General features: G+C 40.4%; 1 protein-coding gene across 2 annotated transcripts; it reads left to right on the top strand.

Moving 5' to 3' along the window:
* The first annotated feature begins 170 nt into the window (after positions 1–170).
* On the top strand, positions 171–7,218 carry ythdf3 (YTH N(6)-methyladenosine RNA binding protein 3). 2 transcript variants are annotated; one of them, XM_040127333.1, is made up of 6 exons: positions 171–319; positions 418–630; positions 1,048–1,072; positions 1,470–1,549; positions 1,821–3,479; positions 6,170–7,218. In XM_040127333.1, the coding sequence occupies exons 2-6, from the start codon at positions 607–609 to the stop codon at positions 6,191–6,193; spliced, it is 1,812 nt and encodes a 603-aa protein (XP_039983267.1). In that variant the 5' UTR covers positions 171–319; positions 418–606; the 3' UTR covers positions 6,194–7,218. The 2 variants fall into 2 exon arrangements, with proteins under 2 accessions (XP_039983267.1, XP_039983268.1); XM_040127334.1 differs by lacking the exon at positions 171–319 and having other exon boundaries at positions 326–630.
* The last annotated feature ends 20,240 nt before the right edge of the window (positions 7,219–27,458 follow it).

Raw genomic sequence — 27,458 nt, 5'->3', positions numbered from 1 at the left:
TTTATTTTATCCACATGCAAGTCCAGGCGTCCATCCAGTGCTGGGTTTGGCAGGTAGTGGCTAACCTACGAGAGGCTCCCCAATCAAGAGCTGACTATTATTTTGATATCAGTTAGGATAACAGTAGATTAGTAAAAAGGCTTACATTGCCCTGGATAGAGAATATCATCAAAATGCCGGGGAACCTGTTGTTTGATTGTGACTGTCATGTGAAGTGTCAGTTTGTAACATGACTCAGAGCGTCACAGGCGGAAGGTCACGGAGCAGCAGAACGGAACGGAAGCTGGAGTAAAGAGCCTATCCGCCATTGTGGAATATGGTAAGGGATACTCCAGTAAGACACTAGTCAGTTTCAGATTGACTGATAAAGATCATCTGTGGCAGGATCGTACACATTAATTGACGCCTTCTCCACAGACACAAAGTCGCCGTTTGTAACCTGCCAGAAGAACCAGATCGTCGTCAGGTCTGACCACGGGAGGAAAACGCCGCACAGAGTGATTGAACAACCAGAGAGACGAGCCAGGAAAGCGCCGAAGTGCAGAGAGAGGCAGGGGGAAGCCGTGGATAGTCTCACAAACAGCGATCAGTTTCGGTTCCTGGAGGATGTCTGCGACCACAGTCGATCAGGTTCGTGTATTGACAGCTGAACGGTGCTATAAATTAGCCGTGCGGCGAAATGAAACTTTGCCGACAACAGTTAGATCTGGTTTGGCATGCCAGATAAAACAGGCTAAAAAGTCGTTGATATATGATAGCTATTAGCTGTAATGTAGGCCGACTGTATTGCCAACCAACTCCAGCTGTAGCCGGTTGCCAATGCGGCACCGTTTACTGGATGTCAGAGTGTTTGACATCCGATCAATAACGCAAAGCAACCTGTAAATGTTAACATCCGGACTGATGGCTTCAGCCTGAGGTTACTACAGTCGACTGCTATATTAATCCATGTAGGATACAGCCGGCTCTGTGTGTGTATATTTCTTGTTTCCTATCGCGATCTGACAACAGTCTCATCTCTTTTTCCTGTGCTGCCCATGATTTCAGAGACCTAAAGGACAAGGAAATAAAGGTAAGGCTTTTATCAGTAATTTTAAAAATGGTGCAGAAGTCCGCATTTTTAAAATTTATTTCAGTGTGGCAGTTACCGGCTGTTTTAATTTAAAATTAGCTAACGCGCTATCAGGGTACTTGCTGATAGTGCTTTGAAACTGTAGTCTAAACTGTAGCTTATATACAGTATGTTAGCATTGTTGACTGTCCTTAATTCTGCATGTGTTTTTGTTTTTTGTTTTTTGTTTTTTGAAATTATGTTACACCACACTGAGATCTCAAGTTTTAGATCTAACTACTACATACTGGACGTATGACAAAAATATTATCAGCTGACATCGTGACTTTTTAACTATTCGGGAATCACATCTATTTAAACTATACAATGATTTACTGTCCTCTCTTTCAACCCTCAGTACAAAACGGATCAATGCATCAAAAGGATGGTGTGACTGATGATGATTTTGAGCCTTACTTAAGCGGCCAGACAAATCAGGTAACAGTAAATCATAATGTAGTCTGTTCAAAGTGACACTTTGTAGGTATGGTCAGTGCCCAGCTTATTACCTCATACTATCCACAAATAAGTTGCATATCTGAGATGTCAGCTATGTAACATATCATTCCAGTTTGCTTGAGACTCTCTTGTTTGTTCCTTAAGATTTCAGATGTCCCTGTATTAAACTCCCTATGTTACTGATGTCTTAATTGTACTGCCTATGATTCTGTATAATACATTAACTGGTTGATCCCTCTATTCTATACAGAGTAACAGCTATCCACCAATGTCTGACCCCTACATGCCCAGCTACTATGCTCCATCGATTGGTTTCCCTTACTCTCTGGGAGAGGCTGCTTGGTCCACAGCAGGAGACCCTCCTATGCCCTACTTAACTACCTATGGACAGATGAGCAATGGGGAGCCACACTTCATCCCTGATGGTGTGTTCAGCCAGCCAGGTGCCCTGGGGAACACCCCTCCCTTCCTTGGCCAGCATGGCTTCAACTTTTTCCCTGGTAATGCAGACTTTTCCACCTGGGGTACCAGTGTCTCTCAGGGACAGTCCACACAGAGCTCAGTCTACAGCAACAGCTATGGGTATGCCCCTAGCTCACTTGGTCGAGCCATCACAGATGGACAAGCAGGTTTTGGAAGCGACACCCAGCTCAGTAAGGTGCCGGTACTGAACAGCATTGAGCAGGGTATGACAGGGTTAAAACTGGGTACAGACATGGTGGCAGCTGTCACCAAAACCGTGGGCTCACCCTTAGGAGGCACAGCAGGTATGAGCAGTATGGCAGCCAATAACCTCCCTCCGTCTGTTAGCTCATCAGCACCTAAACCTGCCTCCTGGGCAGCCATTGCCAAGAAGCCAGCCAAGCCGCAGCCTAAGGTCAAACCCAAAGCCAACATGGGGTTGGGAGGAGTCGCCACCATTCCCCCACCCCCCATAAAGCACAATATGAACATTGGTACCTGGGACGATAAGGGCTCTCTGAATAAGCCTCCATTAGCTCAGACTATGATGCCCCCACAGCCTCTTGTGCAGCAGCCTCTCCTAGCTCAGCCCCAGCCCTTACTGCAGAACCCTTTGCCCCCTCAGCCTCAACACCAGCCCCAGCACCAACACCAACACTTCCAGCTCCAGTCTCTCCAGTCCCCCCAACACCCCCAGCCTCTACCCCCTGGCCCTCCACACCTGCACCTCCCCTCCCAGCCTGGCCCCCCACAGCCCCTTCATCAGCAACAACCCCAGCAGCCTGGCCCACCTCCCAACCGTTGGGTGGCTCCCAGGAACCGGGGTGAGGGCTTTGGTCTGGGTGGGGGAGTCCCACTCAGTGCCTCCCCTTGCTCTGGAGAAGTGCATCCCATGCTGGAGAAACTTCGTGCCCTCAACAACTACAACCCCAAAGACTTTGACTGGAACTTGAAAAACGGACGTGTATTCATTATAAAAAGCTATTCGGAAGATGACATCCACCGCTCAATCAAGTACTCAATCTGGTGCAGTACAGAACATGGCAACAAGCGCCTGGATGGTGCCTACCGCTCACTGGGCAACAAGGGGCCCCTGTACCTGTTGTTCAGTGTCAACGGCAGTGGGCACTTCTGCGGCGTGGCAGAGATGCGCTCACCGGTGGACTACAATGCCTATGCAGGCGTCTGGTCTCAGGACAAGTGGAAGGGCAAGTTTGAGGTGAAGTGGGTTTTCATCAAAGACGTGCCCAACAACCAGCTACGACACATCCGGCTGGAGAACAATGACAACAAGCCAGTGACCAACTCCAGGGACACTCAGGAAGTGCCTCTGGAGAAGGCCAAACAAGTGCTTAAAATTATCGCCACTTACAAGCATACCACCTCAATCTTTGATGACTTTGCACATTATGAGAAACGTCAGGAAGAGGAGGAGGCTCTGAGGAAGGTGAGATAAACACATTTAAAGAGCCCTTTCCTCTGTAAATAGCTTTTTTGTATGCATGAGACAGCTCAGTTTAACTACTGTTTAATTCACATAGAGGCTAACTTTCACTGAGTCACTGCTACAGGCTATAGCCAGACTGTAGTCGGCTGATCTTATTTCACCTGCTTCGAGAGAGAGATTGTAACATCCTGTTGCCGAATGAACAGTCTGGCGTAAATGGAAGTTCCCAGAGGACTGTCAGCAGGTTGACCTGCCACCATTACTCAGGTTCCTGAAGCCCTGATTCCTCATCAGCCATCTTGTGCTGTCGAGATTGCAAAGATCTGCCCAAGTGGAGTTAGATGCATAGAGATTTCCTGAAATAGCCCACATTCCTGGCATTCTTTCTCTCAGACAAAGGCAGATGTAGGCTCTGATCTCCCTTTGAACACCAAGCCTCTCTGCTCTCCACAGGCTCCTCATGCTTTATTAGTCTTTAACAACATAAGCCCTCGGCCTGCATACTGGCTGCAATGTGCCTCAGAGTTGGCACAGTTTGCCTTAGATGTTTTAAAGGGTTGATTTCAAAACAATTTCCCTGCAAAATACATGATAAAAATGCATGATTACATTTGTCTGTGCTCAGAGTCCTGAAAAGCACATACACTGTGTAAGCCTGCGCCCTCAGAGGGGAAACTAAAATATGTTGCAGGGGTGATAACAGTGGTGTACCACAAATGTTAGTCTAAGTAGTAAAAACTCTGTGGGATGCTACTGCTGTGGAAAAACAGCAGCCAGGGAATGAATAACAGGTTATCATTTCCAGCATTCTGCTGCATCCATTCTTAGATTCACCAATATGCTAATCTAATTGCGTTTAGAAACCCCCATGACCTGCTTCCTCCTTTTCTCCCACTCCCCTACTGCTGGTGCTCCATTGACGCTGTATTGACTCCTCGCTGCTGACCCTGTTAATATGTGCTGGGTTACTTTCTCATAAATATTTCAAGTCAGTGTTTTCAGGCTTCTGAAAACAACCTGTCAGTAGAAAGCCTGTTTCATCCTGCGTCGTGCAGGCGTTGCACTGTGCTACTTTTGTAGCCCTGACCTCCTACATGCCAGGATCAGCCCGGCTGAGGCCTCACACTCCTTCGCTTGACAAGGTTAATTGATCTCTATCGTTTGGGCTGTCCGTGGCGAACTTTGAGAAGTGTCAAACTAGCAAAGCTACTTGCACTGGAACACCATCCCAAAGTGTTTTTTAAGATAACTTTGGATCCAAATGTTGTTGCAGGATTTTATTAGCATGAGTAATTTGGCAATTAATCCATAGAGGCTAGCTCCTTCCTTCCTCTGGATGTACTGTAATAAGCAAGCTCATGGCACGTTGGGGTGAATGCCGATCTGTAATTTACAGTTGTATCGTAATAGTAAAGAAGTAGTTAATTCGATTGGAGTACGACCCATCGTATGAAGAAATAAATTACATGTATCTTTCATTATTAAATTCCATTGTACGGCTATATTTTTAATCAATTACTTTAATTGATATGACCTGCATCCTTGCTGAGGTATAAGGTAATTTGTAGACTGAGTTTTGTGAAAGTTCCTGTCCCCAGAGCCACAGCCCAGTGTGAGCAGCCCTTCTGGAGATAGAGTTACCCCGGGGACCTGGATCACACAGGACTTTTCCCAGACCACTGACATGCACACCCACCCCTCAAAGAAGACACAGTTCTACCTAAAAAATGACAGAAAGAATCAGCCTGAAAGTTTAGTCTGTGTCATCAGTCTATGAAGATCCCCGGGTCATCTTGATTTCCATGTCTTGTTTTTTTTCATATCTTTAATTAGAAACTGACAGTTTTAACAGCATTCCTGTTTCCTGTAATCCACGACACACCCTGGAATATTTAATATTTCAGGTGTGTTGTGATTACTCAGGATTTTGAGTACGCCTTGTGACGGTCCAAGTGAGACTTATTACTAAAGGCTGACTGTAGTGGCTGCAGTCTCATGCCTCAAGCGTAAACATAGCTCAACATATTGGTCAGTGCATACCTGAAGCCTACTAAACTAATTTCTGTTTTTAAAACATAGGATACAGTCTTGATAGTCTCGGTCTCAATTATTTTAACACAACAGAGAAAGCTCTAAGTATCTTTGCTTTAGAGATTGATTAGTTTTCCTGTCAGTGTCGTATAAATCACTATAACAAGAATAACAACTAAAGACCTCTCCAAAAATATGATATGTGGTTCTCGTTTTTTTTTCTATTCTAACCTTTAGGTCAAGCAGTTTTACAGAAGCAGAAAAGGATCTCTCTCAGGCTGCAACTGCAACATCGGTCCTGAGTTGACTGATGCTGTCAATTTATTACCATAGTTTGAGTTGTAATTGAATATTTTCTACATGTAATTCAAAGAACACGTATAAGTCAAAATAGAAACATCCAATACATTCTAAATGATGAATGATATTTGCAGAGTCATACAAAGGGAGATCAACACTAGAAAGGCATTCATTTGATACATGTTGCTAAGATGTGAAATGAATATCGATTGCTGTCAGAAATGGGTTTTTATCATCTCTCTCACTTTAGTATAATCAAGGGAGCAGCTCTGATGTTGCTCTTTTAGCTGTTTGTGTCTCTTGTTGCTCTTGTTCTGATACCATCCACTGATTGTGTCTTCCTGTTTTTCTCTTGCCAGGAGCGTAATAGAAATAAACAGTAACCTTCAAGCAAGCTCTCTGCTAGAACTGCAACACTAATGATGTAGGACTTTAAATAAAATTTGCCTAACCAGGAGGAAAGGAGGGAAGGCTCTCACAATCTTTCCGCTGAAGATGACAATGTATCTGAACACTTGAACGTGACAATAGATGGACTCATCTGTATCTGTTGACTGGTGCATCAAACCCCATGCTCCTGTCTCACGAAAAAAGTACCCACTTTGAAAACTCTGTCTTTAAAGCACTTTCAGTCCTTCTACACAGCCTCTACCAATACCCTTAACTCTCTAACTCTGTGTCTTCTTTGATTTTGTTTGTGAGCAACTAACTGACTAACCAGGGTAGTCAGAAGATTTCACTGGGCTTATTTGTAATTTTTTTAATTCCTCAAATGTTTGGGATATTGGTGAGTTGCATTAGCTCCTGAAGAGAATTAAAGATGATAAAATAAAAAATGTATAAAATTAATCTTTTACTTGAATCAGTATTCAGCCGTCTGATCCTCCTCAGACAGAGGCTGTGTATGATTGACAGGTGGGACAAAATAATTGGGAAACAGCCACAATCATGCCAATCATAGGATGTATCCTCCCTCTACCTGTTCCCTTCCTTTCTGCATCTGTTTCTGTGTACCAAAAGATTACAATTATGCAGCAGGTTGGCAAGCGCCGGCCAGTGCACATCTTTGTTTTGTTTTTTGTTTTTTTTCTCTCGTGATTCTGTCATTCTGAAGTGCATTTGTCTGAGGAGAAACCTGCTGCTCTGGTAGAACTAGCGGTGGCCTCCTTGGGCCCTGTGGGTGACTGTCTTTGCTCTGACATTGATGTATTCTACCGTACCTCAGGCTGAATCAGACTGTCTGTCCTCAACAACTCTTAGCACTTTTGGGAGAACCCCCACAGCACCCCTCCTGCTCGGCTTGACAGGGATTAACCCAAAACGGCAAAACATCAACTGCAAGGATGTGACAGTTTTCTCCTCTAGGTAACTCACTAGCTAAATAAAAATTACCTATGTTTAGCGTAAATGTTGTTTCTGTGTTTTTCCTCATACTTTTACCTTGCTTCATACAACAGTATCATACACACTCAGTGATAAAAAAAAAAATATATATATATAAACACTTGTGCTAGGCACCAGCAGATCCTCCCTTTTCTATTTGTTAATGTACCTCTAAATAAACTAGTGTATATACAGTAATGGCAACTCCATTTCCACATCAGTTTTGCATTTCAGCATAGTGCTGATACTGGGTGTGAAGTGTGTTGATGGCAGGAGGGTGGGTTTGACCATATACTTAAAATATCAAAGGTGTACAATAAATAGACCAGAAGATGACACCACATCAACATGTCTGCTATGTGGGAGGCAGCCCTGCCAGTCTAAAGTAGGTTTGTTAATATCACAATATAGTTGCAGGGTATAACAGTACTGGAATGCACATTCTTACCGGTAAAGGCTGTAACAGCATGGACATGAGCATCCAGGCAGTGGCGGAAATAACTAAATCCATTTACTATGGTACAATTTTGAGTAATTTTTTTAGTGTTTTAAGTTTATGTCACTGTGTACTTCTAGGCTACCACATTTTAGAGGCAAATACTGTTCTTTTTACGTACAATAATCTTATAAAACAAACACATTGTTACATATTAAGCCAGTAGTTTTCAGCCTTTTTGACCTGCGACAAAAAAAAAATCATTGTGTAGATGAGGTTCCTTGTCATGTTTCAGTTGACTATGATTTGTTAGCAGTTCCACCATTTCCCCTTTAAACTTCTCACATTATTTCTTTTAAATAACTTTCAAATTATCCAATATTTAACATAAACAAACAGAGTTCTCATTTTTTGGTAAGGTCCAAAAAATGAGAACAGATTTGTGTAGTGGAACTTTACTTTTGTTCTTTTCTACCCCAGTAATCATCTCATGACCCCTCAATTTTATCCTGTGACCCTTTGGAGGGGCCCGCCCCCTTGGTTGGGAAACCCTGCACTAAACTACCTTAGCTGTATATAAAGAGATTAAAACCAGCTCCACCTCTGGCAGCTCCAACTGTAAAATGCTGCTTACACTTGGATGCATCAGTATAAACAATTCACTGATGTCATATATAATAATATGTCAGTCACAGTGGACATTCTGCATAAGGAGTATATTTACTTTTGATATTTTAACAACATTTAGCTGATAATACTTCTTTACTCTTACTTAAACATGATTTTGAATGCAGGACTTTAACTTGTAAGAGTGTTTTATAGTATTTCATAGGTACTTTTACATAAGCAAAGGATCTGAGTACTTCTTCCACCATTGCATGCAGGGTACATTTCCTGTCCATGGTAAACCCTTGAAGTGAGTTAAGAGACAAGAGCACTGGACTTACGATGACAAGAATAAGCTTGTCTGGTCTGATGAATCTCAGTTTCAACTATACAACCATGATGGTACACTCAAGAGTGTGCTGCATCTATCATGCATGGTTACTGCAGAGGCCAGTGGGGAAACATTGATGTCATAACCCAAAAAGGGTTTAAGAAACATTCATGTAAAAGTGATATTAATCACCTGGCTGCTACAAATGGAATTCCAGCAGCCAATCAATTCTATTTTATATCTCTGGGATGAACATAGACACAGCATTCTTTATGAGGTGCATCTAGCAATTAGCCTTAGGCCATTGCGTGAAGCTCCGATGTCTGCGTTGGCAGCTTTCTAAGGCTCATACCATAATCCAAAATTCATCTGCCAATACTTCCACATTGACTGACAGGCCTTTTAATAGACAGTAATACTAAAGAAATGCTTAATCTAAAGTGTTTTGTTGCAGCATCAGTAACTTTTGAAACCTAGAGAATATATACTGTATTTACAGATACATATTTTCAGTTGTGATCACAAAAACATATATTAAATAACAAATATTAAAGATTTTTAATTTGAGACAACCTCTTCAGTTAAATACAGCATATGATATCTGTAAATACTGATTGGGATTTTTACAATAAGATTATACAGTGTCATAACAAGTGGCAGCTTTCAGTGCCAAAGGTGGTCCTATGTTACTTATTAAGGATTTATATTTTTCTGAGAGTTCATTCATTACTTGTCTTTTGACTTACAAGATATGTAAAAATATTTCAGAACAAGACTGAAATATAACTGAAAATTTTTTTTAGACATGGAATTTGCCTATTGTTATCTTAAAATATCATGTGATGACAGCATATGGGGGATTTCTCGTTTGCAGTTGTTAATCATGTATCCATCTGTCTAAATATGCTGTGACAGAGACCAAAGAGAAATTATTTTAAATATTCTCTATTAATGTCAAAACATGACAGGTACTTTGTGTTTTTGCCCAGAATCAGGCTGTGGTCATGGTGGAAAGGCAACTGAAAAGGAATTTAGACTGCGTGATACTAAAACTAATGACGCTGTTTCACTTCATCATTCAGATGCTTATAGCAGGTTCATTTCTTTACAGTATGAGACGGACACTGAAATATGTTAGCCGTATAAAAGAAGAAATAATGACACAATTGCATTATTGAATGAATAAAACTGTGGGTTTTACAGACTGTTTACTTGGTCAGGGATGGAACTCCATCAGTAGAGGACATAAAGGGCCAATTTCTGGTAATCCCCTCATGCTATTATGTACATTAAGCTTGTAGACATAAGGTGTTCTGTGCATGTTATGTATTTTATTATGTGTTCTTTATTTACAGAAAAATAAATGAATGACATCACTTAGTACACCTAATGCTGTACAGTGACCCACAATAAATGTAATAATGATTTTATGCACGAAATGATAATGTCAGTTATCATTTCAAACAGAGGACACAATTTTTATGTATACATTTGCTTTTTATTATGCTTTTCACAATCTCTGTACATACTTATTTTACCTTTAAATAGATAACTTCTCTTTCACTGTCTGTCCACAAGAGTGAGCCACCGTATAACGTTCTGTCAAACATCCTCAGCTCCCAAGAGGTACTAAAAAACCCTCTTTCTTCTCAAGCCTTCCAACTACTATATAGACAATTATACCAGGATGAGAAGCACTTGCTGTGCTTCCACAGCTTTTGGAGCAATTAATGCCAGCTCACCAAGCTGTGCAGTGAGAGGGGGGACGAGAGGGAGAAAGAGGATCTGAGCAGGGAGTGACAAAAATCCCACTTTGTTTCTCAAGGAGGAAGACAGGGCTGTGATTATAACATTGGAGGCTTTGGATTCGACTCCTCTCCTCTGTGTTAATTTGTGCATCCATCAGGTTTTCGCAGGAGGCCTTTGAAAAGACCACACTCTTCCGGCCTCTATTTGTCTGTGAACACAAAAGACAAACTAAGCAGGGAACTTGCTATTTATTTGCCTCACAATTACTAGCTGTGTTTGATGGCGCTGAGATGTACAAGTTCTCAAATATGCAAAATTAGATTTAATTAGAGACCTCTGATGTGATGTTGATTTTACCTTGTTCATTGAACTGAGGAAAAGTGCAATCTGATAACCTCTTTTTGCTGTTTCATGAAAAGTGCACACAGCCACAACTTTTAAATCATTAGACTTAAACAGGAAAAATATATGAACTGCAAGCCCACACAATCTGTCATTGCATTTCAGTGCATTTCATGTTTGTTTTACCAGGTAGGGATCAAACTAACTGGTGAATGACTTTAATGTTACTAGCATTTAATCTACCCCTATCCACAGTGGTCAAAGCTGTCCCAAGAAAGTGTCAAGCAAACTTCTTTTTTTTCACACCATCAGAATGTCTTTCAGGAGAGGGATTCAGTTGAGTGAAGATGAGGGAGAGGGAGCATCTTCTGCTTAGTGAGCTGAAATGCCTTTGAAGTTTCAGTCACACTGAAGACTCATCAGCACATGGCTCAAGGCAAGGTTAGGGCAAGTCTCAGGGTTGGCACTTCCTCAATGTTTTGAAGGTTTTTACACTCTGGGCCATGATGTGTCACTCAATAAGTCTGAACAGAATATTAGTCATATTGATGACTATGTTAACTGACATGCAGTTGATCAAAGGAGCCTGAAATTACTCTTAATATATATTTCTGCTTTTCTCATTAGCGAAGTTTGATGTTGCCAGCAAAATGTGAGCAATCAAAAAATGCATCAAAAAATAAATAAATGTAACAGAATTGTCAGCTAAGTTGTATATTCAAAGCTATATTGAAGTTTCAACTCAGCAATTCAGGTAAAATAATCAGCAGTTTTATTTTTCATTTGAAAAAAGTGGGGTTTTGACTGACAGTATTGTCTAAGTTTTCTTCCTGCCCTTTTCCAAGGTGTCTCTGTTGCCATGGTTATATCATTATCTGAGAACTGCAAGTAGAGGCTCAGCATTTTGCTGAATCTATATTTTAAGCAAAAAATAAAAGGTTCAAAGAGCAGTTATGCAATGCATTTTGGTGTTACAGCTGTTTGTCTCTGATGCCTACAGTGAGGCGCCATCTCCAACGGACTTAAACCTACTTCTAAAAAGCCTAATGGTTAACATTTTATGTGCATACTCTTACATTTGGAAGTTGTCTAATCAGTGTAGTGCTTATTTGCTAACAACACAGATGAATTTCAGCTTTTCAACACCCTTTTCTCTTCAGTAGTTTTCTACTATGGGAGTTAGTGATAAGAAGTTTTTACTTTACATTTATCTTACACTTTTATACATTATACAGTCTTTTAGAACCATAAGTAAATGGGGAGAAAGTTGGAAAGTAACGACATGGCAAAAAAATTTCAAATTAAAGGGAACACTCATCAGGGTTATACTGTATTTGTCACTCTGGAAAGCTCGCTCCAGAGCCACAGGAGATTTGATTTGAACTAGAGTGGATTTTGGTTGGTTGGTTGGTTGTTATACACACAGTGGCATGAGAAAGTATTCAGACCCCTTGTACATTTAATTGTAAATGGAGTGGTCCCTCCACAAATCTTCTATTGGGTTTAAATCTGGGCTTTGGCTGCACCACTCAAGGACAGTCAGAGAAATGTCCCGAAGCCACTCCAGCGTTGTCTTGGCTGTATGTTTTGGGTCATTGTCATGCTGATAAGTGAATCGTCACCCCAGTCTCAGGCTGCATGCACTCTGGAGCAGGTTCTCTTCGAGGACCTCTCTGTATTTTGATGCATTCATCCTTCCCTCAATACTCACCAGTCACCCTGTCGCTGCTGTTGAGAAGCTCCCCCATAGCAGGATGCTACCACCACCATGCCTCACCATAGGGAATGTTATTAGCCAGGCCAGGTGAGGAGCAGTGAGGAGTTCTGCTCAAAGAGATCTATTTCTGTTTCAGCAGACCAGGGAATCTTTTTGTTCATGCTCTCAGAGTTATTTGAATGCTGTTTGGCAAACTCCAAACAATCATATCCCCATCATAGACACTCTTCCATAAAGGCCTGATAGATGGAGTGCTGGTTAGGTGGTTGTCCTTCCAGCAGGTTCTCCCATTACTGCAGAGGACTTCTGAAGCTCTCTTAGAGTGACTGTTGGGTTCTTGGTCACCTCCCTGACCAAAGCCCTTCTTGCCTGGTTACTCAGTTTGTGTGGATGGCCAGCTCTAGGAATAGTCCTGGTGCTTCCAGATTCCTTCCATTTCACAATTATTGAGGCCAATTATTGCTCCTGGTAACAGTCAAAGCGTTAGAAATGGTTTTATACCCTTGCCCTGATCTATGCCTTGCCACACTTTTATAATGGCGGTCTACAGAAAGTTCCTTGGGCTTAATGGCTTAGTTTTTGTCCTAACATGCAGTGTGAATTGTGAGACCTTATATACATAGGTGTGTGCCTTTCTAAACTATGTCCAATCAGCTCAATTTGCCACAGGTGGACTCCAATCAAGTTCAAGACAAATCTCTAGGATAATTAAAGCAAACAGGATGTGCCTGACCACAATTTCGAGTGCCACAGCAAAGGGAATACTTCTGAAACAAACCGATTTCAAGTTTTGAAATTTATTTTTTAATAAATTTGCAAAAATTTCAAAAACATATCTTCACTTTGTCATTATGACTCTGTTTGTAAATTGATGGGAAGAAAATCTTAATTTTACCTATTTAAAAGTAAATCTACAATTAAGTATATCACATATGACATTCATTGTTGTGAATGGGTTAAGGCCAACAATTTTTACAATTATGGCAGATATTGTAAATACAAAGCAACTGTTCACTTCCCAAGTCCTCTATATTTATTTGATTTATGAAGCTATTCCAACAGTAGGAATAACTAGTACAGTGTTTTAGTCAGCAAATCTGTAACAGCACTACTGACAACCCTGTATTTGTTGGACAAATAAAATGTTTATGTAATGCATATCAGCAATGTTATAAGCAACAGGGAATAATTCAAGACCCAAGGTCATTAATCTGTTCAAATGTCTCCTGGCAACAAGAAGCACCATCAAATCAAAGTTGATGCAGCTCCTTGGGTAGGAAAAACATTTTCCCTGTGTATCACTTATAGAAGTGGAGCTTTGAATGAGTCTCAACGTAAAGAGGCATGCCTGTGTATCCAGCTGCAGTTAAGATACTTGCCTTTGTTGATGTCCTTCTGGGATCTAAAATGTACATGCAAGAAATATACATGAAAAAAAGAATTGTACTTTATGATTCTTTATAATCCACTGGAGAGTGAGGGCATATGGCTAATGGAGAAAAAAATAATACACTAGAGGCACTAGAGACAGTAAACAAAAGAAACCGTACTTCGTGCAGATTCCATTCCAAAGGTTTCTTATCTAAGATCATCTGAGCAAATTTGGGCCATCGTTATTCATTTTACTGTAGGTCATACAGAGATGTGCTTCTGCCCTAAGGTTTCAGGTTATTATCAATCCACTCTTTAATCTATGGATAAGTGAGAGCAGTGAGAAGGAAAAAAGTACAAAAGGGAGGGAGGGAGAAAGAGAAAGTAATGAAAGAACATCAGAGTGAGGTACAAGGAGACTGAGAGGACATCTGCTGTATTTTTATTCACTAATATCTATCTGTATGTTTATTATGCTGTACTGCCTTTTTAGGATACTTGGCTACACCCAGCAGCGGGCCTCATAAATATGAATCTTTAATCTATGGAGCAGATGAGCAAAATATATTAACTGATGGAATGACAAAGCACTGCATCCAGAGCTTTGGTACCACAACTATACTTCATAACTGGACTGTAACCTCTTTTATACTCTGGTGATGTTGAATGGAGACACCCTAGCCGTGGCCAGGCTGCTTATTGAATTCAAAGGTTGGAATGTGTATTGTGCTGCAACGGTGTGTTCAAGCCATGATTTTGCATCACAGGGGGTAGTGCTGAATGGAAAGGTCTAAAATGTAATGCATTTGAAATGAAATGAAAAGGTAATGACATGCTGGCTGCTAAGGCCTGGAGTCCTGCGAGTCACTGCTGGAGACTCTATACTCAGCCCTATATTTATGTGGGCTTAAATATGTTAGGGTGGGAAAATCTAAGTGCTTGGCCTTGTGTGAGTAGAGGTTGAGTTGGTGATGTGATGCAGACTGCCTTTTCTCCTGTACCTTCCTCTTCCACCCTCCTGTTATGACCTGATGGAGATTAAGGGCCGTTAAAGGCTCTCTGCTTCATGTGCATTTTCTATTGATCACATCGACTCAACCCACTGTAGCCAATGATCCAATTACAAGTGTTGTCCCTATCCCCTCTCCCCTCCATCTTCTCTCTTCCTTGCCCCCTCCCTTGTGTTCTTCCTCTTGCCCACCCTTCGTGGTCCAAGATTCTCTGTTTGGGGGTTGTGACTGTCTCTGCTGATGTCAGCAGTGGGACATGCCCAGAAGGCCTGAGCCCCCCCAGGCAAGCCTCGGAATATCTGCTTGCGTGTCTGTCTGTATTTTTGTCTTTTGGCCATGCTGTTGGCTTTTGCAACTGACCCATTCCTCGCTTCTGTTCTCTCACCATCTCCAGTCATTCAAACAAAGTGGGGTTGTGATGAAGCTTGTTTCTCCATGAGAGAGATGGTATGGCCGTTCCCTGAAGAGCTAAATGAGTTGAGACAGTCTGAGAGGCATCAGCCTCAAACCCTCCCGACCCCTACATCTTCAAACATCAGCCCCTCCCATTGCTTGCATGGTCAAAAAGCCCTGGGGGAGCTGTCTGGGAGACCACTGTGGTTATTAACATTGACAGACGCTCACAGAAATCTTCTTAGTTTCTATTGTACAGGAAGTGTCCCACTATGTTGCTAATTCACAGGGATTCCCACATAACTGGCAATCTATTCTATTAGAGAAACTCTTTCTCTTAAAGCCGTCTGGCACTTTGAGGGTTTTTAGGAGATGTTTTTAGTTAGTTTTTAGATACACTAGTGGCGCGGCTCTATGAATGGCCATATTATACAGTATATCTTGACCACTATTGGATGGATTGTTACAAAATTTTGTTCAGATATTCATGGTCCCCAGACGTTGTATCCTAATGACTTGGGTAATCCTATAATTTTTGCACCAGCACCACCAGCGGGTCAAATTTTCAATTTTCTCCATACTTTGGTTTATGAACAAATACCTGCAAACTAATGCCATTCCCATCAGCGTCAGCTGTGCTTTGTGTTTGGCGCTAATTAGCAAATATTCAGATGCTATTATGATGATGAACATAGTAACATAAACATTATACCCTCAAAGAGGTGTTAGCATGGCTGTAGACTCTTTTGTCTTGTCACACTACCATCCAAAATTGGTTTGGCCCAAAATTATATGCAAGAAAAAGTTGTACAAAAGTTTACATCAAAGATACTTTGAGTCCAGAACTGTAGCAATGTGAGTTGAGTGTCTTGAATTGTTTTACGTGATGGTCATCAAGTCAAGATTTGGCCTGTTGAGATTATGTAACTGACAACTCAACATCCTTTTTGACTAAGACTGGCTGAAAAGTCTAAATACCTCAAGGACATGTTTGATTCCATGTTAAATATTATAATACATATTGTTATTTTTTTTAAAAGCAAAGTAATATGTTGTGACAGAACTGGGTCTGATAGTAGTCATAGCTGTGTGATAGGAGTTGTTCTCTGTCCTGGTTCTATCAGTCAGCTGCACCAGTGAGGGATTCACAGGACCCAAAACAACATGAAGTCTCCACAGGATGAATCCCTCACTACAAAGGCAAACATGCTTGATTTCCCTTACAAGGCATAGTATACATTTCAAAATGTAGCAAGGGATATATATTCAAGAAACAGATTTTACTTTTCATGATTCTCATTAAACATTTGGATGCCTAACTTTAATACACAGTAGAATCCTTTGGGCCAGATAAGGGCCAGAGGGGCTGGGGGTTGGTGTAAACAACTTTATTCCCTGGATGGAAGGCTCACTATGATGTGTGTCCAAGAAGAAAACATGAGAGTACATCATAAAATGTCTGGTGATAACACAATTAAAAGAAGATTTTCATCAATTTAGACACCTCTGTAAGCAGAGTGATCTCCTGTCTTCAAAATGCATGGAGATTACCATAAAGAAACCAGAGTGGTGTGTGTACATCTGGACTTTGATATTGTGCACAGGCTGGGCAAAGGCACTGACCTTCGCTGCTACCGCAATTACATCATAGGGCAGCTCCTGCTCTTATGCATATTAATGTAGGTTCTGGAGGCATCACCCATACCTTTGATTCCCTGGGATCCGAGCTCGCCATTGCATGACAAGTGTATCTGGACACAAAGTGTATGTAATGGTTTTCTGCTGCAGCAGAGATATAGACCAGGAGCAAGACCAGATCAAAGGTACGAACACTCTTCAGTGCAGGGGGATGATAGAGATAATCTGTGTTGGTGTGAGAGAAAGAGAAAACGGGTTAAAATGAGTTAAGGTATAGCAGACAACCATACAGAAGCATGTAACTAATAGCTGGTGGCTAACACAAAAAGTTAGAGCCATAGGTTAATCAGAATCCTCTTTGATCTCATTTTGTGGCTCTATTATTGCCTTAATGGGGTCAATATAACTTTAACACAATAGGACAATTTTTTCAGAGCAGATATATTTAGACCGAAAGGCACATGATATAGCTAACTGGAGGAGTGTCTTGGGTGTATTCCAGTGTTTCCTCTGCATTCATTCAAAAGTGGTGGACAACCACATTAAAAATACCTCCATAATGTAAAATTAAAATAACACCAGTGTTTTCTTCACCTTGCCATCTGCACCATTGACATGGCTGAGGCTAAAACAGAGATGAATAAAGAACCCTAACAACAAAATCCCTAAGGACCAACACTGACAGGGACAGAGGAGACCCTGGTAGTATTTTCCATGTCATATTTTTACATGGGTGCTGGTGAGGAGACCCTTTTTGCCAGTAGAGGGCCTCATTGTCATAACATAAAGCTCAAAAATGGTCTGTTCCATTTTCTAGCATCCACACAATTGATTCCCAAGCACAAACAATGTTCATTCAGTGCCCCTGAATTTGTCTAAATAAAGGGTATTACTAGTAATAAATAAAGGTAAAGGTAAATAAAGGTAATTATATTGGATTGTTAAAATCTAATATTTCAATATATAAGACATAAATATTACTAGATAATTCCTGTATTAAGACAAGCCATTGTAAGAATTATTTTTACTCAGTTTGACAAAATTGCTTTAAAGATATTTGCACAATTCCTTAAGTACTCTGTTTTGGAAAATCTTCTTTAAAAATGTAACTTGATTTAATATGATGACATGATGAACATGATTCACTGTCTGAAGACTTGCTGAATAAGTAAATGACGCTTTACGTGTACGAAGCTAAACTGCTCTATTTGCCATCATGCCATAAAAGGCCTGAAGCTGCATTGGGAGCCAATAGCGGACTAAACATTATATGAACTGGCTCCCATTGCTGCTGCACTGATGGTGTCATACCTGGGTATAAAAAAATATATCTGTGCCAAAAAAAAAAAAAAAAAAAAAAAATCAAAAACGATGTATTTAAGTTTTGGGCATTTATAACTGGATAAAATAAGTCAAATGTATCAGAGAGCGGGGAGATCTGAATATGAATCAAGCACAAATTGAATGGCAATGCCGTGCATTAGTTACATCTAATTATTGCAGCAACATTCTCTCATATTGAAATCTCCATAATGAGTAAATTAGTGGGTCTCCATCTGTGATATTACAAACTTAGAGTCACAGATGCTGACTACATTCAAAGACTCCTGCTGGGTGTTTTGGTTTGCACGTTACAGAAGCTACAGTACGATGCACAAAAGGGGCGCATTATAGCTTACATATACTTATACATACATATTGTAATTCACACACTCACTGCTGAGAAAATGTTGGCACAGAGAAGGCTTAATTTACAGTGTGAAGTCAAAAACAGACAGGTCTTTCGAGCACTGCTATTGATCTTACTGCTCCCACCTCCCACCACTCTCAACCACCCCGCACCTCCCCTTCCTGCCCTCCCTCTTTGGTTACATTTCTTCCTGTGTCATGAAGTGCACTGTAACATATATCTTTGATTCGCTGCACATTAACAATTGATTTATCATGCATCTTGCCTCATGCTAAGAAACAGAACACACCTGCTTATGTTTGGCTTGCTTCTCAAAAATCTCTTTACACTTTGAGATGATACTTGTGAGAAGCAAACAAAAAAAGACCACAAAGCTAATGTCTCGATTGACTTACATGCCCTAGATTCAAGTCTTTGCTCTGTTGTCTCAGAGCGAAAGAATATATAGCCATTGCTAAAAAACGCTTGAGCTTTATTTTTTAACTGTTATATATAAAACGATCAGGGTACAAAATGTGGACCCCCGATAATTAAAAGCAAATGTACAAAACAATATTTTAATTATAAGATGAATTGTTAAACATACAGTTGAATAAATATACAGGCAACCTAAAGCAGGCTGTGAGTAATTGCAGAAAAATTGCAACCCATAATTATGGTATCAGTCATTAACACTTTACACGGGTGGAATAAAACAATCCATATCAGAATTTGTATTTTGCCAATCATCTTTATTCCACCCTGTATGTGTGTGTGAATATATGGTTTTGGATACAAAAACATAAGAAAAGATAGAGGGATGTATTGTAAATATGCAACCATACACATGCAGCCATATTCACAATCACATAAACACACGTGTACAAGCAAAACACAGATACACATTTTCACATGCACACACACTTCCATTTACATATCATCTGCAGCCATCTGTTCTAAATGATAGGTAATTAACTCAGGCCTGCCTTTGTCTCTCTGGCTGGGTTGGCTGACATATAGAAGCTCTTCAGCAGAATATACGTGAATCAAGGATGAGAGGACAGGAAAGTGAGCGAGGGGAAGGACGAGGAGGAGGACTGGATGATGTTTGTGAATGATGCTGCATAAACCCAGAGAGGCAGCACAGAGAACCATTAGGATGATGGGAGAAAAAAAAAAATTGGAGATGATGGAAAGAGGACATGTTGGGTTGGAGAGGATATACACATGCACACATTCACATAGGCACACACAGTACATACAGTGTGTGTGTGTGTGTGTGTGTGTGTGTGTGTGTGTGTGTGTGTGTGTGTGTGTGTGTCTGTGTGTGTGTGTGTGTGTGTGTGTGTGTGTTTAACCATGCCGTCAAGCTCACCTACAGTTTTCCGATTCAAGGTCAAGCTGTATTAAACAGAGAAGCTTTGCATTGCTTAGGCTGGAATAGAGAGATGCTACAGCTAATATTGGCACCACCTTGTTTATCCAAAAAATAATGAGTTCGGGATGTTATTTTAGAAATTTCACTTCAAACATTGTATCTCAAATTGTGTCATGAGTATCCAGGGACTGAACATTATTAAAAATATAACTGGCAAAAAAATAAAAAAAAAAGCATAAAGATTAGTTTGAAAACTTAAATATTCCAGTCAAAAAGGTTACACAAAAATCTCAAACAAGAATAAAACTGAAATAAGATAAAAATTCAGTGTGTGTAAATTAAAAATGACATTAAAAAAAATACTTCTATACCATTCTATTCTGGTGTAGATCTGATGTGTTGTACACAGTCTGATAGGCAATAGGATGCCTTTGTAAATCCATTCTCTTCCATATCCTCATTTTCCAGCTATATTTGCTCCTCCCAGTCACCCTGATATCCAGGTTTGTCTCTGTTACAGTGGCACTGGGCTATAATTAGTCAGGTATCCCCTGCAGTAATGATGAGTGGGAGAGAAGCCCTGCATATAACTCCTAGGGCCAGAGGCAACTCTGGAGCCAGAGCAGCAGCAGCAGTGGAGGTGCCTCGTCAAATGGGATAATTAGAGTGTGTATGGAGATGTGATTCCAGGTAGTAGGTGACAGAGACTATAGAAGAGGACGTTTGTCTACACGCTCACCTCCTCTTCTCAATTAGTGAATGGTCAAGGCTGAGCAAGACAAGAGCAAGAAAAAGATATCCCAAGGCTGCATTGTAAATAGAGGAAAAAACAGACATGAAGAGAACAAAAAAGATTTAGTGTTTGTCACAGGTGATACAAGAAAAATGTAGTGACAAAATCTAAAGACAGGATGCTAGCATTTAAATGAAAGACAATGGTTGTAGAGTAAAGGCTAGATGTAAATATATTAGCACATAACTTCAACAGCTCAGTAAACTTAAGCGAGCATTTATAGTGTGGTGCAGTATGGAGACAATGACAGGTGACCTGATGCAGCCATTCCCCAGTTTGTGTGCTCCATTTTGACTGAGTGAGGAAGACAGAAACAGAGATAGAGAAAAGAAGACATGATCAAGATGATGATGATGATGTCTAAGATGATGACGGTGGCGGCTCCTCTATCTAGATCCCACGTCTGAAGTCAGCATCCCCTCTAACCACAATGTCCCTCCCCAGACGCCTCCCTGACACGTCTGCACTGGTCAGTGGGATACAAACACACTAATGCATCTTTCCAGCAAACAAACAAACAACTGTGGCCATAGTAATTGCAGTGATTAGGAGATAAGCACCGGGAGATAACCATGCATTATGGAGAAAGCCTCCTGTGTGACCTTCTGCAAGGCTGCAGAACCAGGGCTGCAGTCTGATTCCAGACACGTATGACTAGCGCTACATAGATCCACAGGACAGGTCATGGTGGTATAGGATATTGATACACACAACCCTCTGCAGGCCTTCAACACAAAAAACACCCTAAGCTTGGCTTTCAAAAGGTATTTCCAAGCAGCAGTCTGAAACTGTTATATTTTCACCGTAATAATGGTCACAGGTCAGATATTTTCAAGACTCTCAGCAGAGGGTGGTTCACAACTTTATTCATGGGGGCTATCAACCTCCCTTAAAATATTTTTCCACTATATCATGGATGTTCTTTATAGAGCCTGCTAGCTGGGACCTTTCACTCAACTCCCACAATCCTCTACTTGTATACAAATTATTTCACACAGTGTCTGATGGTAAAATATACGTTTTTAATGTTGTATTATTATTTTACCTTTATTTCTATAGTTAATGTACTGCAGTATGCAGTTCTCCCAGTATATCTAATTTTTTTTAATATTATGTGTTAGCATTTTTTCATAGATGATGATATGATGATGGTGATGATTGTCAAGTCTCTAGCAAAATTCATAAATAACTAACAAAACCTGTTCTGTATATTCATGACCAGTCTAAAGTTCTGACTTGGTTTTCTTGCTTTTACCAGTGTGTGGCAGACATAGAAAAACAGATTCATCCAGTTATGACAGATCAACAAAGTAAAAAAGGAGACAGGTCAGAATTACTGCATGATATAATCAAAACAGCACAGTCAATAAAACAACAATAAACAATAATCTAATTCAGTTTCAAAAGGCAGTTTGTTGATCCAGAATTGGACAAATATAGTAAAGACAGAAAGAAAGAAGGTAAAATGTTTATGGCTTCACAGCAATATCGCAGCCAGTAAAACTGGCTTAGTCACACATACAGAGCTGAAAGTGTTAGAGGAAAATCAATGGTTGGATTGCAGTGTAAGGTCCTCTGGGTGAGGTAAAAGCAGTTTATTATACATTTTGCCTCAGGAATTTTGTATAAAACCTCCAAAGAGGGAAATATGTGCATTGAATACATGAACACAAGGACACAAATGCAAGCACAAAACATACAAAATATTAATCAGTTTTTTTCCCCCTATAGATTTAATAGTTTTAACAGATGGAAAAGAGCATTAGTTCACTGTTACTTATGGTGCGATTTGTTTAAAAGGTGTCTCATGTTTGAGACCACATGACCTTCACCCCCCACCACCCCTCCCACTCTCTCTCTCACACACACACTCCCCTCCCCGTTCCTGTGCAGCTCCCCAACTCTCAGGCTACGAAATGTACATCACACCTCCTATCTAAGGGAATCTCACCCCAAATCCTTCCCTTTGAATTATTGAAGAGGACCAAGCCAGCTTGACTCTGATTATCCTCTAATCAATATGCCTCGCCTCTCCTCCTATAACATCAGATGCCTCCGATCGATCCAGCCAATCAGAGGAGCCACTGCAGCTAGAAATGCAGAGTGTATTGTTCTGCATTGTTTACACTCACACTGCTTGGCGTGTATAATAGGTGTGTTTATGCTCGGGACAGGCTTGATTGCTGATTGACTGTGTGTTTTTGCCGTCTGGTACATGTCACAGATAATTCCATGTGTTTTTTTAGTTCTTGTTGTTGGAAGGATAATCAAATTTAGTAGAGATTTTTTGAAGTCCAAGGATGTGATTAACAGTTTTTTGGGAAGCGTTGTCTGCTTTGGAACGTACTTTGCTTTGCTTGCGTTTATCTTTTATCTGTGTTTGTGAGGGTGAGACAAATAAAAGATGTGAGTATGTAAAAAAGATAAAAGTCAAAATAATTTTACATTTCATAAAGCTGTTAAAGTTTCAAGCCTGGGGCTGTACGATGTAGAAATGTAAGTAAGTAAAAAAGCCTGAGAAGGTTGATTTGAGCACTAATGCAAGTCCTTTTTACAAAGAGCAGAATAAATACAAACACATGCTTGTAATCCTACAGTTATACAAGGTACACACACTCTCCCTCTTGCAGGCCCATATAATGATAGCAGGAGGTGCTGGGCTATTGTTTGCAAAATGGAATGGTTGATTTGCGATTGTTCTCTCTCTGGTAAAAGCTGCTGGTTCGTTCTTCGTTCTTTTCTCGTGAACACACAAGTTTCACACTCAGTCTGCACTGTGTGATTACAGAGATTACCTGAAGTGCACAGACATGAAAAAACAAACACTTCACCGAGACAGGTATGGTCTTTGTTGTATGGCACTATATACATCCATTATACATGTGGACATCTGGGTACTTTGACTTAAAGATACAGATTCTACCTTCAAGATGGGTGTACTGTACATATGTCTTAGAACTTGTGTGTTGTGTGTTCCCATACACACTCAAATACCTACACTAAACACCTCACAGATCCGCTGTTGCATCTCTTCACACACAGGCTCTCTGCAGTGGGAAGGATGTATCAGCAGGGGCCAGATGATGGCACTCTTCTCTCTGTACCAGGTTGCCGGATGCCCCCGCTGCGTGTTCTGACTGCATGATGCAGCTGGCCTCATTTTAATGATTTAAATCACTTGAGGTCCACCGCCACACATTTTAGAAGCTTGACTGAATTTATCCTCGTTGATAGAGATCAGTGCCCTCAGCCCTGGTCGTTGCCAGACTACAGTAGAGGCAGAGACCTCTCCGACCGACACGATTGGATACAGCTCTCCGCTCTGATTTTACTTTTGATCCTGCCGTTCTGACTCTTGCCCTGGGGACAGATGAGCGGAATGGAGCTGTAGAGATAGAGCAGAATGCCACGCACTCTTTTCTATCCCACTGGTCAGCCTTTTATACATATGCAGGTCTAGAATGAGTAGTTAAAATCTGGACTCATGTACTCTTATATTACATGCATCCATGGGCATGTGAAGTTACTTTCTGCAATAAAACAAGCATTAAAACATATTGCAGCTTGAAGTACAAAATTGAATGCACTCATAACCTACAAAATAATTCTTCCTGACAGTATACAGGTATGAGCAGGGGTTAATTTTTAAAAAGACAGAAATAACCACGGAACTGTGCTACAAGCAGATTCCCAACATTTTGAGTCACAGTAAGAAAAAGGCAGTTTTTGTTTCTGCAGTTAAGGTAGGTAGAAACACACACGGGTGTTAAGTGCCCCTGTTCAACAGAAGGGCAGAGCGAGGTGGAGGCGGAGGACGAGATGATAAAAGTGTAACCTCTACAGTATAGAGGAGGTTCAGGAGCCTACATAGTGCTAACACACTCAACAAACCATACATATGATCAAACATCCCACATACACAAACACAACCCTATGCAGCAACTAACAGGTCAACATCGAAATATCGCTTTGAGCCTTTGCACCCTACTCATTACTAAAAACACATACAAACAGATGTAAGCACACATATACACTTCTGTACATGTTTGACCAGTCATAACGCTGAAAAGCCAATGATTTTTCTCAGGGGCCCCCTCCACGTAATTGGGCACGCTCAGTTAATTCCCTCTGTTGACCTGGAGCCCGATGCACTATTGATTAGTGGGATGGCAATATGTGTGTGTGTGTTTTAGTGTGTGTCTGCAATGATGCATTGGTGACCCACAGGGGGCACAGTGAGGCTAGCCGCATGGCGACAAAGGGCATCATGGTGCGCCAAGGTCAAATGAAGGATGTCGGCGAGCGCTGCAGAATTAGAGCTGGGAGCCCGAGCCTGCCTGAGCGAGGGCCATGCTGCAGAGGGAGAGCAGAAAATAGCACAGCTGAGGGAGACAGAGAGACAGGGAGAGACAGAGCACATTGATAACAGGGCTAAGATTTCACTACTCTCTTCATACTCAGTCACCTTTGCTTCACAGGTAGCACACTGTGACAAGTAACCACAAATTTGTGTTGCCTGAGAGCTTTTCACCAGCTGTCCAACAGATGATGGATCTGGAGCACGGCCTGCTATGGCCTAAAGTGATCTGAGCACACAAAAAACAGACAGGAGTTTATATAACAGGCTTTCAATGAGTTGCAGAGCAATATTACACTCAGTTACATTCGGTTACTTGTGACATCAATGTTCACTTGAGGCAACTATGACTTTGAAAGTCATAACATGTTATTTCCTGCATGGTGATTGTGTGTGTGTGTGTGTGCGTTTGTGTGTGTGTGTGTGTGTGTGTGTGTGTGTGTGTGTGTGTGTGTGTGTGTGTGTGTGTGTGTGTGTGTGCACATGTCTGAATAACACATACTAAAAAAAAAGTTTTACATCATTTGGTAAATAAAAATAATTCAAAAAAATAATTCAAAATTTTACTAAGAAAATATTTTACTTTGGTAAAAATACAAAAACAAAATTGTCAGCAAAATGCACTGAACGTATCAAAAGTAAATATATCCTTCATGCAGAATTGCTCCTTTCAGAGTGTTTAGATATTTTAATATAATGTTTTAATGTCCAAACTGCATCTTAATGTCATACTGTTCGGGGTGGAGCTAATTATAACTAATTTATGTACAGCTTGCTTGTTTAACTACAGTAATGCACCATTGTTAAGATAATCAAACAGTTTGTATGTAAAACTTTTATCTGCAAAGTAAACTGTAACAGCTTTCACATAAACGCAGTGGAGTAAAAAGCACATGATTAACTCCCGAGGTGTAGTGGAGTAGAAGATTAAAAATAAGAGAAAAGGACATACTCAAAGTAAAAGTATCTCAAAAGTAGTTACTCAGTTACATACCATCACTGGTAGTTTGTGTATAATCAAAAACATGCTATAATCCCCTTGAGTTTGACAACTGGCCAAATTCAAATCACAGTATTCAGACATACGGTAACAAGTATTTTTTCCTGATTTATTTCAACATTATATTTAATACTTCTATGCGAATAATGCGATATGCAAATTAATCAGCAACCTGTATGGTAAGTGTGTACACGATTCACACATTATTATACTGTACAAGGCCTCCAACTGTCATCAATTTATTTTGCCTCACTAGTTTATGGTTTACAATCTCCCTTTTTTTTTTTTTACAGTGTCATCTATCATGGGAAATTTGACCCATATTGTGTAATTAAAAGATCAATAGCTCTGTGATCGCGAGGGATGCGTCCAGGCCCAAGCTCCAGCTACCATGACTGATTGAGATCTGTTGTCTTAGATGCGTGGAACCGAGTCGTGTCCTCTATGGACCAAGAGACAGAAAAATCAGTGGACACAAGGAAACACCTGGGAGTCACATGGTGTGAGTACTTTCGCAGAAAGTTGAGGAACACAGGCAATTACTATGTAGAATGTGAGATATATTTTTAATTTGACTATTAAAATGACGTTTTGCTATTTTAATAAAAAACTGCCATATTTGGAAACATAGTTAATTTCATATGCTTTAATTATTTTGGAAGATATTAAGACTTGTTGACTTTATTGTCAAGGCTCACTAGCATCATTACTAAAAATGGGATACCTCAAAGCCTCTATCAAATTATATATATAGAATTTATGATGGAACACATAAAATGCTCACTAATTTTTCAATTTTTACAAAGAAAGATATACTATACAGTATATTTACCAATTGTTAGATTAGTGACATATTGACAGAAAGAGGCTGCTTTGAAGTTTAAGTTACATAATAAAATTACATTACATCAAGTAAAGTTTACATTCCGTGTGCTACTGGAATAATAACTAACTGGTTCCTCGACAGGTGTTTGGTTGTTCCAGCATATAGTGAACACACTGAAACTCCAAGGCAGCTGGCAAAAGCCAATTGTGGGGTAGTTTTGAAACTGCCATCCACCATTTTTTATCTCGCATCACAACAATTAAAACTGTCTGGGAGGTAAAACATAATGAATCAAATCTGGACTCATGGGTTTCCATTGAAACATGTGTAATTATGGTAATTAGACCATTGTGAACAATCTTTTCCATCCAAATTAAGTAAATGTGCACAGAGACCTAAATGAGTTCCAGCGAGAAAATGTAGAGACAACGGTCTTCTTGACACTAAAAGCGAAAAGAAAAACTTTTGGCCCCCTCAGGCGTAATGACATTTATTAGTATATATGGATGGAGCTCTTTCCCTAATGATTCTAAAGTAGGGGTGAAAAATACAGTAGTAAAGGTAATTATAATAAACTTTCCTCACCATTTGCATGCCTATACCATGATATTTGATATATATCCGTTTTTGTTATTTTGTTCATTTAAAA

This window comes from Xiphias gladius, chromosome 5 (assembly GCF_016859285.1).
Source record: "Xiphias gladius isolate SHS-SW01 ecotype Sanya breed wild chromosome 5, ASM1685928v1, whole genome shotgun sequence".
NCBI classification, from domain to species: domain Eukaryota; kingdom Metazoa; phylum Chordata; class Actinopteri; order Istiophoriformes; family Xiphiidae; genus Xiphias; species Xiphias gladius.
The sequence above is the reverse complement of the archived record's forward strand: the minus strand, read 5'-3'. Positions and strand labels throughout refer to the sequence as shown.

Bases quoted from the DNA above. Each gene is read 5' to 3' on its own strand.
- ythdf3 (XM_040127333.1), top strand. From the start codon at position 607: ATGTCTGCGACCACAGTCGATCAG. The intron at 1,073-1,469 runs GTAAGGCTTTTA...TTCAACCCTCAG, and splicing joins TAAAGGACAAGGAAATAAAG to TACAAAACGGATCAATGCAT. The intron at 3,480-6,169 runs GTGAGATAAACA...TTCTCTTGCCAG, and splicing joins AGGAGGAGGCTCTGAGGAAG to GAGCGTAATAGAAATAAACA.